At 37.4% G+C, this 13,402-nt stretch overlaps 1 protein-coding gene across 1 annotated transcript in view; it reads left to right on the top strand.

The window, feature by feature from the left end:
• UNC13C (unc-13 homolog C) overlaps nt 1-13,402 on the top strand; it is a 611,946-nt gene that overhangs the window by 510,501 nt on the left and 88,043 nt on the right. The window contains exon 28 of the mRNA XM_047738968.1: nt 10,402-10,551. Within this exon, the coding sequence (XP_047594924.1) occupies nt 10,402-10,551 (150 nt within the window). The remainder of the gene's footprint in view (nt 1-10,401; nt 10,552-13,402) is intronic.

Consider the following 13,402-nt stretch of genomic DNA (forward strand, 5'->3'; position numbering starts at 1 on the left):
TCAGGGAACAAAAGCTCCCCAAAGCGAACCCGAGCGGATGACTCAGCGCGACCCCGGGTAAAGGCGGTGCAACTCCGCCTGGGGCAAAGACGCTTGAGAATCACTACAACGGGCCCCTCCCCCAGAAGATCTACGGGAAACCCAGCCAGGACCAAGTTCACCTACCAAGGAGAACGGCGGAATTCCAGAGGAGAAGAAAGCAAAGCACGGAACTCATGGCTTTCTCCCCATGATTTTTTAGCCTTGCAGTTAATTTAATTTTTTTTTCTTTTTCAATTTTTTTTTCTTTTTCTCTTCTTCTGCTAAATTTTTTTTAACTTTTACCGTTTTCTTTTTTTAACGTTTTTTAAATAGTTTATCTAATATATATATATTTTTTCCTCTTTTTATATTTTTTCTTTATCGGCTTTCTTTTTTTTAATAGTTTTTTTTTTTCTTTCTTTCTGAACCCCTTTTTATCCCCTTTCTCCCCCCTCACAATTCAGGATCTCTTCTGATTTGGCTAAAGCATATTTTCCTGGGGTTGTTGCCACCCTTTTAGTATTTTACTTGCTCCTTCATAAACTCTTATCTGGACAAAATGACAAGGCGGAAAAATTCACAACAAAAAAAAGAACAAGAGGCAATACCAAAGGCTAGGGACCTAATCAATACAGACATTGGTAATATGTCAGATATAGAGTTCAGAATGATGATTCTCAAGGTTCTAGCCGGGCTTGAAAAAGGCATGGAAGATATTAAAGCAACCCTCTCGGGAGATATAAAAGCCCTCTCTGGAGAAATAAAAGAACTAAAATCTAACCAAGTTGAAATAAAAAAAGCTATTAATGAGGTGCAATCAAAAATGGAGGCTCTCACTGCTAGGATAAATGAGGCAGAAGAAAGAATTAGCGATATAGAAGACCAAATGACAGAGAATAAAGAAGCTGAGCAAAAGAGGGACAAACAGCTACTGGACCACGAGGGGAGAATTCGAGAGATAAGTGACACCATAAGACGAAACAACATTAGAATAATTGGGATTCCAGAAGAAGAGGAAACAGAGAGGGGAGCAGAAGGTATATTGGAGAGAATTATTGGAGAGAATTTCCCCAATATGGCAAAGGGAACAAGCATCAAAATCCAGGAGGTTCAGAGAACCCCCCTCAAAATCAATAAGAATAGGTCTACACCCCGTCACCTAATAGTAAAATTGACAAGTCTTAGTGACAAAGAAAAGATCCTGAAAGCAGCCCGGGAAAAGAAGTCTGTAACGTACAATGGTAAAAATATTAGATTGGCAGCAGACTTATCCACAGAGACCTGGCAGGCCAGAAAGAGCTGGCATGATATATTCAGAGTACTAAATGAGAAAAACATGCAGCCAAGAATACTATATCCAGCTAGGCTATCATTGAAAATAGAAGGAGAGATTAAAAGCTTCCAGGACAAACAAAACTGAAAGAATTTGCAAATACCAAACCAGCTCTACAGGAAATATTGAAAGGGGTCCTCTAAGCAAAGAGAGACCCTCAAAGTAGTAGATCAGAAAGAAACAGAGACAATATACAATAACAGTCACCTTACAGGCAATACAATGGCACTAAATTCATATCTCTCAATACTTACCCTGAATGTTAATGGGCTAAATGCCCCAATCAAAAGACACAGGGTATCAGAATGGATAAAAAAACAAAAACCATCTATATGTTGCCTACAAGAAACTCATCTTACACCCGAAGACACCTCCAGGTTTAAAGTGAGGGGGTGGAAAAGAATTTACCATGCTAATGGACATCAGAAGAAAGCAGGAGTGGCAATCCTTATATCAGATCAATTAGATTTTAAGCCAAAGATTATAATAAGAGATGAGGAAGGACACTATATCATACTCAAAGGAACTGTCCAACAAGAAGATCTAACAATTTTAAATATCTATGCCCCTAACGTGGGAGCAGCCAACTATATAAACCAATTAATAACAAAATCAAAGAAACACATCGACAAGAATACAATAATAGTAGGGGATTTTAACACTCCCCTCACTGAAATGGACAGATCATCCAAGCAAAAGATCAACAAGGAAATCAAGGCCTTAAATGACACACTGGACCAGATGGACATCACAGATATATTCAGAACATTTCATCCCAAAGCAACAGAATACACATTCTTCTCTAGTGCACATGGAACATTCTCCAGAATAGATCACATTCTTGGTCCTAAATCAAGTCTCAACCGGTATCAAAAGATTGGGATCATTCCCTGCATATTTTCAGACCACAATGCTCTAAAGCTAGAACTCAATAACAAGAGGAAATTTGGAAAGAACCCAAATACATGGAGACTAAACAGCATCCTTCTAAAGAATGAATGGGTCAACCAGGAAATCAAAGAAGAATTGAAAAAATTTATGGAAACAAATGATAATGAAAACACAACGGTTCAGAATCTGTGGGACACAACAAAGGCAGTCCTGAGAGGAAAATATATAGCGGTACAAGCCTTTCTCAAGAAACAAGAAAGGTCTCAGGTACACAACCTAACCCTACACCTAAAGGAGCTGGAGAAAGAACAAGAAAGAAACCCTAAACCCAGCAGGAGAAGAGAAATCATAAAGATCAGAGCAGAAATCAATGAAATAGAAACCAAAAAAACAATAGAACAAATCAACGAAACTAGGAGCTGGTTCTTTGAAAGAATTAATAAGATTGATAAACCCCTGGCCAGACTTATCAAAAAGAAAAGAGAGAGGACCCAAATAAATAAAATCATGAATGAAAGAGGAGAGATCACAACGAACACCAAAGAAATACAGACAATTATAAGAACATACTATGAGCAACTCTACGCCAACAAATTTGACAATCTGGAAGAAATGGATGCATTCCTAGAGACATATAAACTACCACAACTGAACCAGGAAGAAATAGAAAGCCTGAACAGACCCATAACCAGTAAGGAGATTGAAACAGTCATCAAAAATCTCCAAACAAACAAAAGCCCAGGGCCAGATGGCTTCCCGGGGGAATTCTACCAAACATTTAAAGAAGAACTAATTCCTATTCTCCTGAAACTGTTCCAAAAAATAGCAATAGAAGGAAAACTTCCAAACTCATTTTATGAGGCCAGCATCACCTTGATCCCAAAACCAGACAAGGATCCCAACAAAAAAGAGAACTACAGACCAATATCCTTGATGAACACAGATGCAAAAATTCTCGCCAAAATACTAGCCAATAGGATTCAACAGTACGTTAAAAGGATTATTCACCACGACCAAGTGGGATTTATTCCAGGGCTGCAAGGCTGGTTCAACATCCGCAAATCAATCAATGTGATACAACACATTAATAAAAGAAAGAACAAGAACCATATGATACTCTCCATAGATGCTGAAAAAGCATTTGACAAAGTACAGCATCCCTTCCTGATCAAAACTCTTCAAAGTGTAGGGATAGACGGCACATACCTCAATATTATCAAAGCCATCTATGAAAAACCCACCGCAAATATCATTCTCAATGGAGAAAAACTGAAAGCTTTTCCGCTAAGGTCAGGAACACGACAGGGATGTCCGTTATCACCACTGCTATTCAACATAGTACTAGAAGTCCTAGCCTCAGCAATCAGACAACAAAAGGAAATTAAAGGCATCCAAATCGGCAAAGAAGAAGTCAAACTATCACTCTTCGCAGATGATATGATACTCTATGTGGAAAACCCAAAAGACTCCACTCCAAAACTGCTAGAACTTGTCCAGGAATTCAGTAAAGTGTCAGGATATAAAATCAATGCACAGAAATCAGTTGCATTTCTCTACACCAACAACAAGACAGAAGAAAGAGAAATTAAGGAGTCCATCCCATTTACAATTGCACCCAAAACTATAAGATACCTAGGAATAAACCTAACCAAAGAGACTAAGAATCTATACTCAGAAAACTATAAAGTACTCATGAAAGAAATTGAGGAAGACACAAAGAAATGGAAAAATGTTCCATGCTCCTGGATTGGAAGAATAAATATTGTGAAAATGTCTATGCTACCTAAAGCAATCTACACATTTAATGCAATTCCTATCAAAGTACCATCCATTTTTTTCAAAGAAATGGAACAAATAATCCTAAAATTTATATGGAACCAGAAAAGACCTCGAATAGCCAAAGGAATATTGAAAAAGAAAGCCAAAGTTGGTGGCATCACAATTCCGGACTTCAAGCTCTATTACAAAGCTGTCATCATCAAGACAGCATGGTACTGGCACAAAAACAGACACATAGATCAATGGAACAGAATAGAGAGCCCAGAAATGGACCCTCAACTCTATGGTCAACTCATCTTCGACAAAGCAGGAAAGAATGTCCAATGGAACAAAGACAGCCTCTTCAATAAATGGTGTTGGGAAAATTGGACAGCCACATGCAGAAAAATGAAATTGGATCATTTCCTTACACCACACACGAAAATAGACTCAAAATGGATGAAGGATCTCAATGTGAGAAAGGAATCCATCAAAATCCTCGAGGAGAACACAGGCAGCAACCTCTTCGACCTCAGCCGCAGCAACATCTTCCTAGGAACATCACCAAAGGCAAGGGAAGCAAGGGCAAAAATGAACTTTTGGGACTTCATCAAGATCAAAAGCTTTTGCACAGCAAAGGAAACAGTTAAAAAAACCAAAAGACAACTGACAGAATGGGAGAAGATATTTGCAAATGACATATCAGATAAAGGGCTAGTGTCCAAAATCTATAAAGAACTTAGCAAACTCAACACCCAAAGAACAAAGAATCCAATCAAGAAATGGGCAGAGGACATGAACAGACATTTCTGCAAAGAAGACATCCAGATGGCCAACAGACACATGAAAAAGTGCTCCATATCACTCGGCATCAGGGAAATACAAATCAAAACCACCATGAGATATCACCTCACACCAGTCAGAATGGCTAAAATTAACAAGTCAGGAAATGACAGATGCTGGCGAGGATGCGGAGAAAGGGGAACCCTCCTACACTGTTGGTGGGAATGCAAGCTGGTGCAACCACTCTGGAAAACAGCATGGAGGTTCCTCAAAATGTTGAAAATAGAACTACCCTATGACCCTGCAATTGCACTGCTGGGTATTTACCCTAAAGATACAAACGTAGTGATCCGAAGGGGCACGTGCACCCGAATGTTTATAGCAGCAATGTCTACAATAGCCAAACTATGGAAAGAACCTAGATGTCCATCAACAGACGAATGGATAAAGAAGATGTGGTATATATACACAATGGAATACTATGCAGCCATCAAAAGAAATGAAATCTTGCCATTTGCGACGACGTGGATGGAACTAGAGGGTATCATGCTTAGCGAAATAAGTCAATCGGAGAAAGACTACTATCATATGATCTCCCTGATATGAGGGAGAGGAGATGCAACATGGGGGGTTGAGGGGGTAGGAGAAGAGTAAATGAAACAAGATGGGATTGGGAGGGAGACAAACCATAAGTGACTCTTAATTTCACAAAACAAACTGAGGGTTGATGGGGGGAGGGGGTTGGGAGAGGGGGTGGGGTTATGGATATCGGGGAGGGTATGTGCTATGGTGAGTGTTGTGAAGTGTGTTAACCTGGTGATTCGCAGACCTGTACCCCTGGGGATAAAAATATATGTTTATAACGCTGTAAAAAAAAAAAAAGAAAGAAAGAAAGGATGAATCCCCAAGTTTTGTAGCAACATGGACGGGACTGGAAGAGATTATGCTGAGTGAAATAAGTCAAGCAGAGAGAGTCAATTATCATATGGTTTCACTTATTTGTGGAGCATAACAAATAGCATGGAGGACAAGGGGAGATGGAGAGGAGAAGGGAGTTGAGGGAAATTGGAAGGGGAGGTGAACCATGAGAGACTATGGACTCTGAAAAACGATCTGAGAATTTTGAAGGGGTGGGGGGTGGGAGGTTGGGGGCACCAGGTGGTGGGTATTGTAGAGGGCACGGATTGCATGGAGCACTGGGTGTGGTGCAAAAATAATGAATACTGTTATGCTGAAAAAAATAAAAAAATTTAAAAAAAAAAAAAAAAAAAAGTTAACTTTGTTTGTCTATAGTGTGGCTCTAAAGAAGGGACAATTCATCTGAGATAAACTTCACTTTGGTCCTATATGAAAAGGCCATTATATCATCATCAAATGTTAAAATAGAAAAGCAAACACATCTTTGGAGAGGTTTATTAATTTCATATAGAATTTGCTTTAAATATTAGTTCAATAAATGTTGACTTATTGTGTTAGTTCTCAAGTGACACTATAAAAATTGCTCTAATGGTGAAGGCTGGCTATCTCTTTGAACACCACTCATTATTTATTAATGAATTTTGGAAAGATACATGCTTAATAAACATTTATTGATTAGATATGCTACATTTATATCAGAAAGACTGAAAAGAAAAAGACAATAAAAGCCTCATGTAGATTTTTTCAAATATAGCAATTATGCAAAGTAAAAAAAAATCCCATACTGGCGTTTTCTTTATTATCAGGGGGATGTTCATTGTCTTTATACAGCCCACCTTCACAGGTGACGAGCCAGAGATAGCCTAATGCATTGAGTGCAGGGTGACTGCTCTGCCTTCTGTTTCGTGTTGTTAGCTGAACTGGATGAGTCTCCTTACTTCGCCTAGATGTTAATAAGTGATTTGAAGGTTCTGTTTACCTGGAGGTGGAAATGTAGACATTGTCCCAGAGATATGGTAGCTCTTTGGCTCTGACTCGAGTGACACCTAGTTGATGGGGCCTTTGGTCAGCCAGTTCAGCCTTACCTCTCTTCATTGTAGTTGTGAATTAATATGTGGTTAGCAAAAGACTGTTGCCTTCAGCTGGGAAGGCAAAAATAGAGGTTATTTAGCAAAGTCAGGGAAAATAAAAAGGTGTCAGGGAGAGCAAGGGGTGTTCAGAACCTCCTGGGAAATAAGATGACTAAACAGAATAGTAATCAGAATAGAAATAGAAAAAGTATATGCAAATTACTTTCTGTAAATAGTCAAGTCATCCTTAGGAAAAAATAGTTTTTTAAAAAAATTTTTGTTTTGTTCTGTTTTGTTTAATGAAAGGGAGTTCAGGTTACAAAGGCTGAAATAGGAATTATGATTTAAAAAATTTGAGCAAACTTCAGTTATGAAATAAGGAATGGTGCTCTTAGAAGGGCACTGGAGGTATTTTGATCCTATGAAGCCAGCTGTTTTAACCTAGATATTGAAACTCCTCATTACCCTGTACTATGGCTTCATTGTTTTTTAAAATATAGGAAAGAATTTAATGTTTTGTGCAATTAGGGCTAGGATTATTAGAATAAACAACCCACATGTCCTGATTTTCTTATAAAAAGAATGATTATTATATATCTGTTGGTATCCATTTATTTCTCACACAACCACCTAGATCTACGTCACACACACACACAGGGTGGGGAGCAAGTCTGTAATGCTCAGGGCGACCATGCTGTTAAGTCAAACCGGATCATTTTAGTCTGAATCTACCCTCTTTAGAGTCTTAATTAGCAGCTTAAAGCTTTAAAATTAAGTGCATAATTAATTGTCCCAAACCTATTTTATCTGGTGTTCTTAAACCCCACAATTAAATAATCCTAGTGTATGTTGCTGGGAGGATAATTGCACATCACAGGATAGCCAGTGCAGACCCAAATCACACATCTGAAACCTGGGTTTCTGGGTTCTTGACACGCTCACGGGGTACCCACTTGTGACTGAAACTAAGTGATGTCGTTTCAGTGATATCTTAAAGATGTTCGTAAAGATATTCGTACATTTTTCAAAACTGGTGCCACTTCAGTTTTTGATTACACTTTGGACTTTGGCTTTTGGTTTACTACATTTCTTTTAATGATGCCTTTGGTACCAGGGGCTAGCTGGGTTGCATAAAGAATTCAGGAACATTTCCTAGGAATATTCCCTTTAATATTTGGTTTCATGAGTGCTCACAAAATCCATCAATATTACCTGGTACCACTTTTATTCAAGCTGATTACTAAAGACCTCTCCAACTAAAAAGTGGATAGAGAAAAAGTATTTTGGACAAATTTACCAAAAATTGATTCACCCTGAATTAATGCTAAGATAAAATGCCATTATCTCTGATACACTGATAACCCTTCCTCTACATACGTGATCTCACACACACAGAGCTGGCTTCCAGTGGGAGTTCACCTGTTGGAGGAGAACTCATTTAAGCATTCTTGTAACATGACTGTCATACCTTCTGCTCAGTCTGTCCTCCACCCTAATACACTGATTTGAGAATCAGTGCAAAAGAAAGTAGCTATTTCAAAGGTTCTTATTACTATAGTCAGCAGGACCATTGATAACCCAGTGGGAATCAAACTAGTTCAGATTTTCCAACATTATGTACCTTTCTTTTCTATTGTCCCAAGTATTTACCACCTCAGTCCTCAATAAATACACACACTACCACTTAAATTTCTCACCTTCTCCACCATGCCCAACACTACCTTCCTCCATAACCACTGCCTGACAAAAATCCAAAGGCAGGCCTAGCCAAATCAAAGCCAAATGTTCACACATCTGGATTCCTTTGGACCTGAGTCTGAAAGAGACACATAGTATTTTTAAATATTTGTAGAATGCATGTATGCATTGATAAATATTTATATTCTTTCTACTTAATAATGGAAACACTATATAGTGAAAATTCCTAAACTTCTTTATAAAATTTTAGGAATTTGTACAGTTGGCCAAATAATATGAACCCTATAACCTTTGTGTGTGGAGAAAGAAGGGACAGACTTGATTGCAGTACTTTATAAGATGGACTCTTCCCTTTTAATTATCAACATTCTAGTGACAGAACTGTTTCCCAAGCTTTCATTTATCTCCATTCTCCTAAATGTTTTTTTTCCTGCCTGCCTGTATATCTGTTATAATTACTCCTCTTGTTGGAAATACGAAGGTGACAGACAAAATAGAGGAATGGTGGCAATGATGAGTCTCCATTATTTAAATTGCTTATGTTGTGCCAGTTACTTTTGTAAGGGATATAAAGGATGAAAAATAATGCTAAATATTACTCTTCACAGAGTTATTTAGATTCTCAGAGTGGTGAGGTAATAAAAGTGGGTGGAAGGAGGAGAGTCCTTGATACATTCAGCCATCTTTTTCTTGAGCAACCTCTTTGTTCATCTTGTTCCATGGTGTGGATATATAGCACTAAAAGAAGGGGAAAAAAGAAGTCCCTGCCCTCGTGAAGTTTACATTCTATTTGGGCAACAGGCAATGAACAAATAAAGAATAAAGAATATGCAATGTGTCAAATAATTACTATACACACACACACACATATATATATGCATGCATGCAATTAAGAAAAAAAAAAAAAGAACTGCAAGGGGATGGTGAATGATAGAAATGTCATTTCAGATTGAGGTCAAGAGACCCATAAGAAATTTCATGGAGGAGGGAACATAATAGTGGCCATGAGGTAAGAGTGTCCTCAGAGAATTCTAAGAACACTAAGATTTAGGATACTTTATAATGATTTGCTAGTGGATATTGGGTATGAGAGAAACTCTAATGACTTCTAAGTGGAAAGTTTTTGTAGGCTTGGAGCTCACATTAGAAGTCAGGTTCTGATGTGTTTTGGAATTACCAGTATATTGATGGTGTGAAAGCCATGAAACTAGATACAATTGAAAAAAAAAACAAAAAACAAAAACTCTATTTGATGGAGAAATGGAGTGATCCAATTATCAAGCATAGAGGATTACAGTGTAGGGTTGCCAGATGAAATATAGGATACACACAATTAAATTTGAATATCAGATAAACAATGGATATATTTAGTATACATATGTCTGAAATATTGCTTGGGAAATACTTGTACTAAAGAATAATTCATTATCTGAAATTCAAATTACCTGGGTATCCTGACTTTTCATTTGCTAAGTCGGGCCACCAACTCCAGTTGTTAGAGGTCAAGTAATAGAGAAAGAAGCATAGCCAATGAGGTTAGAGGGAAACCAAGAGGGTATGGAGTCCCAGATACCAAGTGAAGAAGGTGTACCTACATGCTGAGAATCTTTCAAGAGCAGTCATTTTTCCAAACAATGCTCAGAGGAATATCTCAACTATTACTGTGAGAGATGGGGGTCGCATGAACACCCACTCCAATTAATTCAACCCAAAAAGCATTCCTTTTATCTGCTTTATATATATGGGTCCCAAGTAAGATTCCCTCCAGCAAAATTTTTTGCAGCTGAACCAGAAGTCTGAAGACTAAGCAGCAAGGGAATTCACACCATTTGGAGCCAATCAGACTCCTCAGAGTTGAATTAAACTGACACAGACAAAGAAGTCATAAATGCTTGCTTTTATTTCAGAATTTATATTCCTTATTTTTAGTTTCCAGCTTATCATTGAAGAGTGTATAAAACAGATGAGTTTTGAACTAAACCAAATGAGAACAAATGGAAATACTGCCTCAAATAAGAACAATGCAGCAATGAATGCAGAGATTGTATTAAGACCCCTCATGGACTTCTTGGACAAAACGTAAGTCTTCCACCTGGTTTTCTCTTTAACCACTACCCTAAATTTGATTGATATGGGGTTAAGGAAAAAGTTGTTTTCCTCTACATAAGACAGTTTTAAAAAGTTTTCTACAAAAATATAATAATTCATTAAAAAGGAAAAGACTTCTAGTTCATTACCTGATGGGAAAAAAGTAGGAATGACTTTGTGCAGGAAAGGAAAAAAAATGGAGAGGAAATAAATACTGGTAACCAACGAGTATGGTGTTCTGAGGGGAAGGAGCGTTAGGATTTGATGCTCCTCAGATAAGACATTGTTTTGCATCCTCTTGGACGTCAAAAAAGACTGGGTTAAGTCCAGAATGTCTGATTTCATGTCACAAACCTGAAGAAGAGAATAGCACAAATACGACTAGAATTAATTCAGCTCAGAGACAAGTTGAGTGCCTGAGTCAACCTTCAATAATTTATTAAGTACCTATCTTTATCAAATTTTATTCTAGGCCCTAGGTAGTGATGAAAAAGAGAGTCAACGTCCCTGAGTGATGGAAATGATGGTCTCATAGCAGTGGAAAAGCAGACCTTTGTGACCAACTAAGACAGTGTTCTTAACCAAAAATTCTTGTTTTTTAAAGCTGCTACTAAGTCCCTACTCTTAGTAGCTCTAATTTTATAAGTTTGGAGTAGGGTCTAGGCACGTATATTTTAAAATGTGTCCACAATTGGGAACCAATGATGTAAAACAACCAGAGACATGTTTTCTTTCTTTTTTTTTTTTTAAGATTTTTAAAAATTTAATTTTTTCAGTGTTCCAAAACTCATTGTTTATGCACCACACCCAGTGTTCCATGCAATATGTGCCCTCCTTAATACCCGCCACCAGGCTCACCCATCCTCTCATCCCCTACCCCTCCAAAACCCTCAGTTTGTTTCTCAGAGTCCACAGGAGACATGTTTTCTTAAACAGTGATACTTAGCACCAAACTGAGGGTAGAAAAGTAAAAAAAAAAAATTCGAAAACCTACCAACGGACCAGTGTTATACATGGTAGTTTGCACGTTACCTCATTTAATATTGTTGCAGCAAATTAATTCATACCAAAGGGACCAAGATAAATAAGGATACAGTACCTTTCTTTAAAGAAAAAGACAATAAAGAAAGAATTATTAAGGAGGACGTATTCTATAACTTACATTTTAATTCCATTTCCCTTCCCTTAAAGTGTTACTGCATAAGCAAGACTAATGTTCCTATGACTTTAATTTTAATATTTGGTAGACAAATTAAGTTTTCTGTTCTTTATGAGAAAATATCTAGGAGATAGCTTAGCAGAAGGGAGGTAGGCAAGTGATGTAGAAGAAAGGGCAGAAACTCAGAAAGCCTTCTTCACTTCCTTAGTTTCTTAATGTATACTTTTACCATCTAATTTCCTACACAATCCCTTCATGTTTTTACTGTATTAGATGGCTCTTTTCTCTGGCCAATATGGAATCAAATCATATAAACATACCACCATTTTGTCAGGAGTGTGATAGTGAATGGAGAGCAGGACAAAACAGTGCCAATTCTCTTAAAACTCCTACTGGAAGAATGCCTTCTGGTTTTTTGACGTCCAGCAGCAGTTTGGAGACATGTCATTTATCATTAGCAAAGCTACGTATTTTTGTATATATTGTAGCCAAACATTATAGAACATACAGAAAGTTCTAACTTATCTTAATATAGTCAACTACTAACTGAGAGACCTTGAATCCATTTCACCATCTGTAAAATGGGGCTAATACATAAAGTCAGTGGACCTTTTTTCTTCAGTGTATTTAAATTATTTTAATTTCTGTTTCTATTTTATTTCTATTTCTAGTTTTATTTAATTTTCTACTTAGAATTATACATCATTATATCATCTTCTATATAACTTTCTAATTCATAGGAGAAAGGGACAGTATATAAAGATACAAAAAAACCTTTGAGCTTTAAAAATTTGTGAAAGATTAAAATTTTTGGAAAGAGACATGAGGCATAAAGAGTTGCAGAAATTCTCAGAGCTAATAAAAAATGTGTAACCCTAAAGCCATTTGTTAGGGGAGATTTTTAAAAGTCAGATATTATTCTGTTCTCAGGGAACCAACAAGTTAGACAGGAAAAATAAACACAATAAGGTGTAAGTTTTAATTCCTTGTTCAGATCATGGATAGGTATTCCATTTGGTTGGATCTTTCCAGGTGGATAGGACTTAGAGGCATGGAAATGAGGGACAGGGATTTCGGGGGAGCGAGAACACCTGGATATGGTTTTCATAAAAATCTGATCAACTGTATGACAACAAATTCCTATTGCCAGCTGGTATACATGGCATTTGAAAATTGTCTGGTTGACTAGTCTGTGGTCAACCAACCTAGATAACTCTGTTTCCAAAATATAGGCTTTTCAGCTTGCCTTATGCTGTTGGTTAACTGACTAAATTAAGGAAGCAGTTGCTAGATCTCCTGTTTGTTCATTTAAAATGAATAATAAAGGGCTGGGAGTCTTCAAGGTAGCTTTGAGAAAAATCCCCTTAGAAATCGTGTTATGTTACAAATGTACAGGTTCTCTAAATATAACATCTTATTTCTTTATGTTTCCATTTCTTCACCAAGACCTCCCCACTCTGTAAAGCAAGCTGTAAACTCTTTGACCAGCTGGCAGAAATCCCATGCAGAGCTGCAAACAGGTCAAGGATTTTATACCTGTTCATTCGATTCCAGTCTAAGCCGAGTTAGCTGGCATGCCAAGTATATGAGTGGACCATAAAAACAAGGTCAATTCTTAAACTCAGACCTTTTGAAAATGGAAATGACACGTCTGCTACAAAACTGGCAGATTCGTTTTGTCTC

This window comes from Lutra lutra, chromosome 7 (genome assembly GCF_902655055.1).
Source record: "Lutra lutra chromosome 7, mLutLut1.2, whole genome shotgun sequence".
NCBI lineage: Eukaryota > Metazoa > Chordata > Mammalia > Carnivora > Mustelidae > Lutra > Lutra lutra.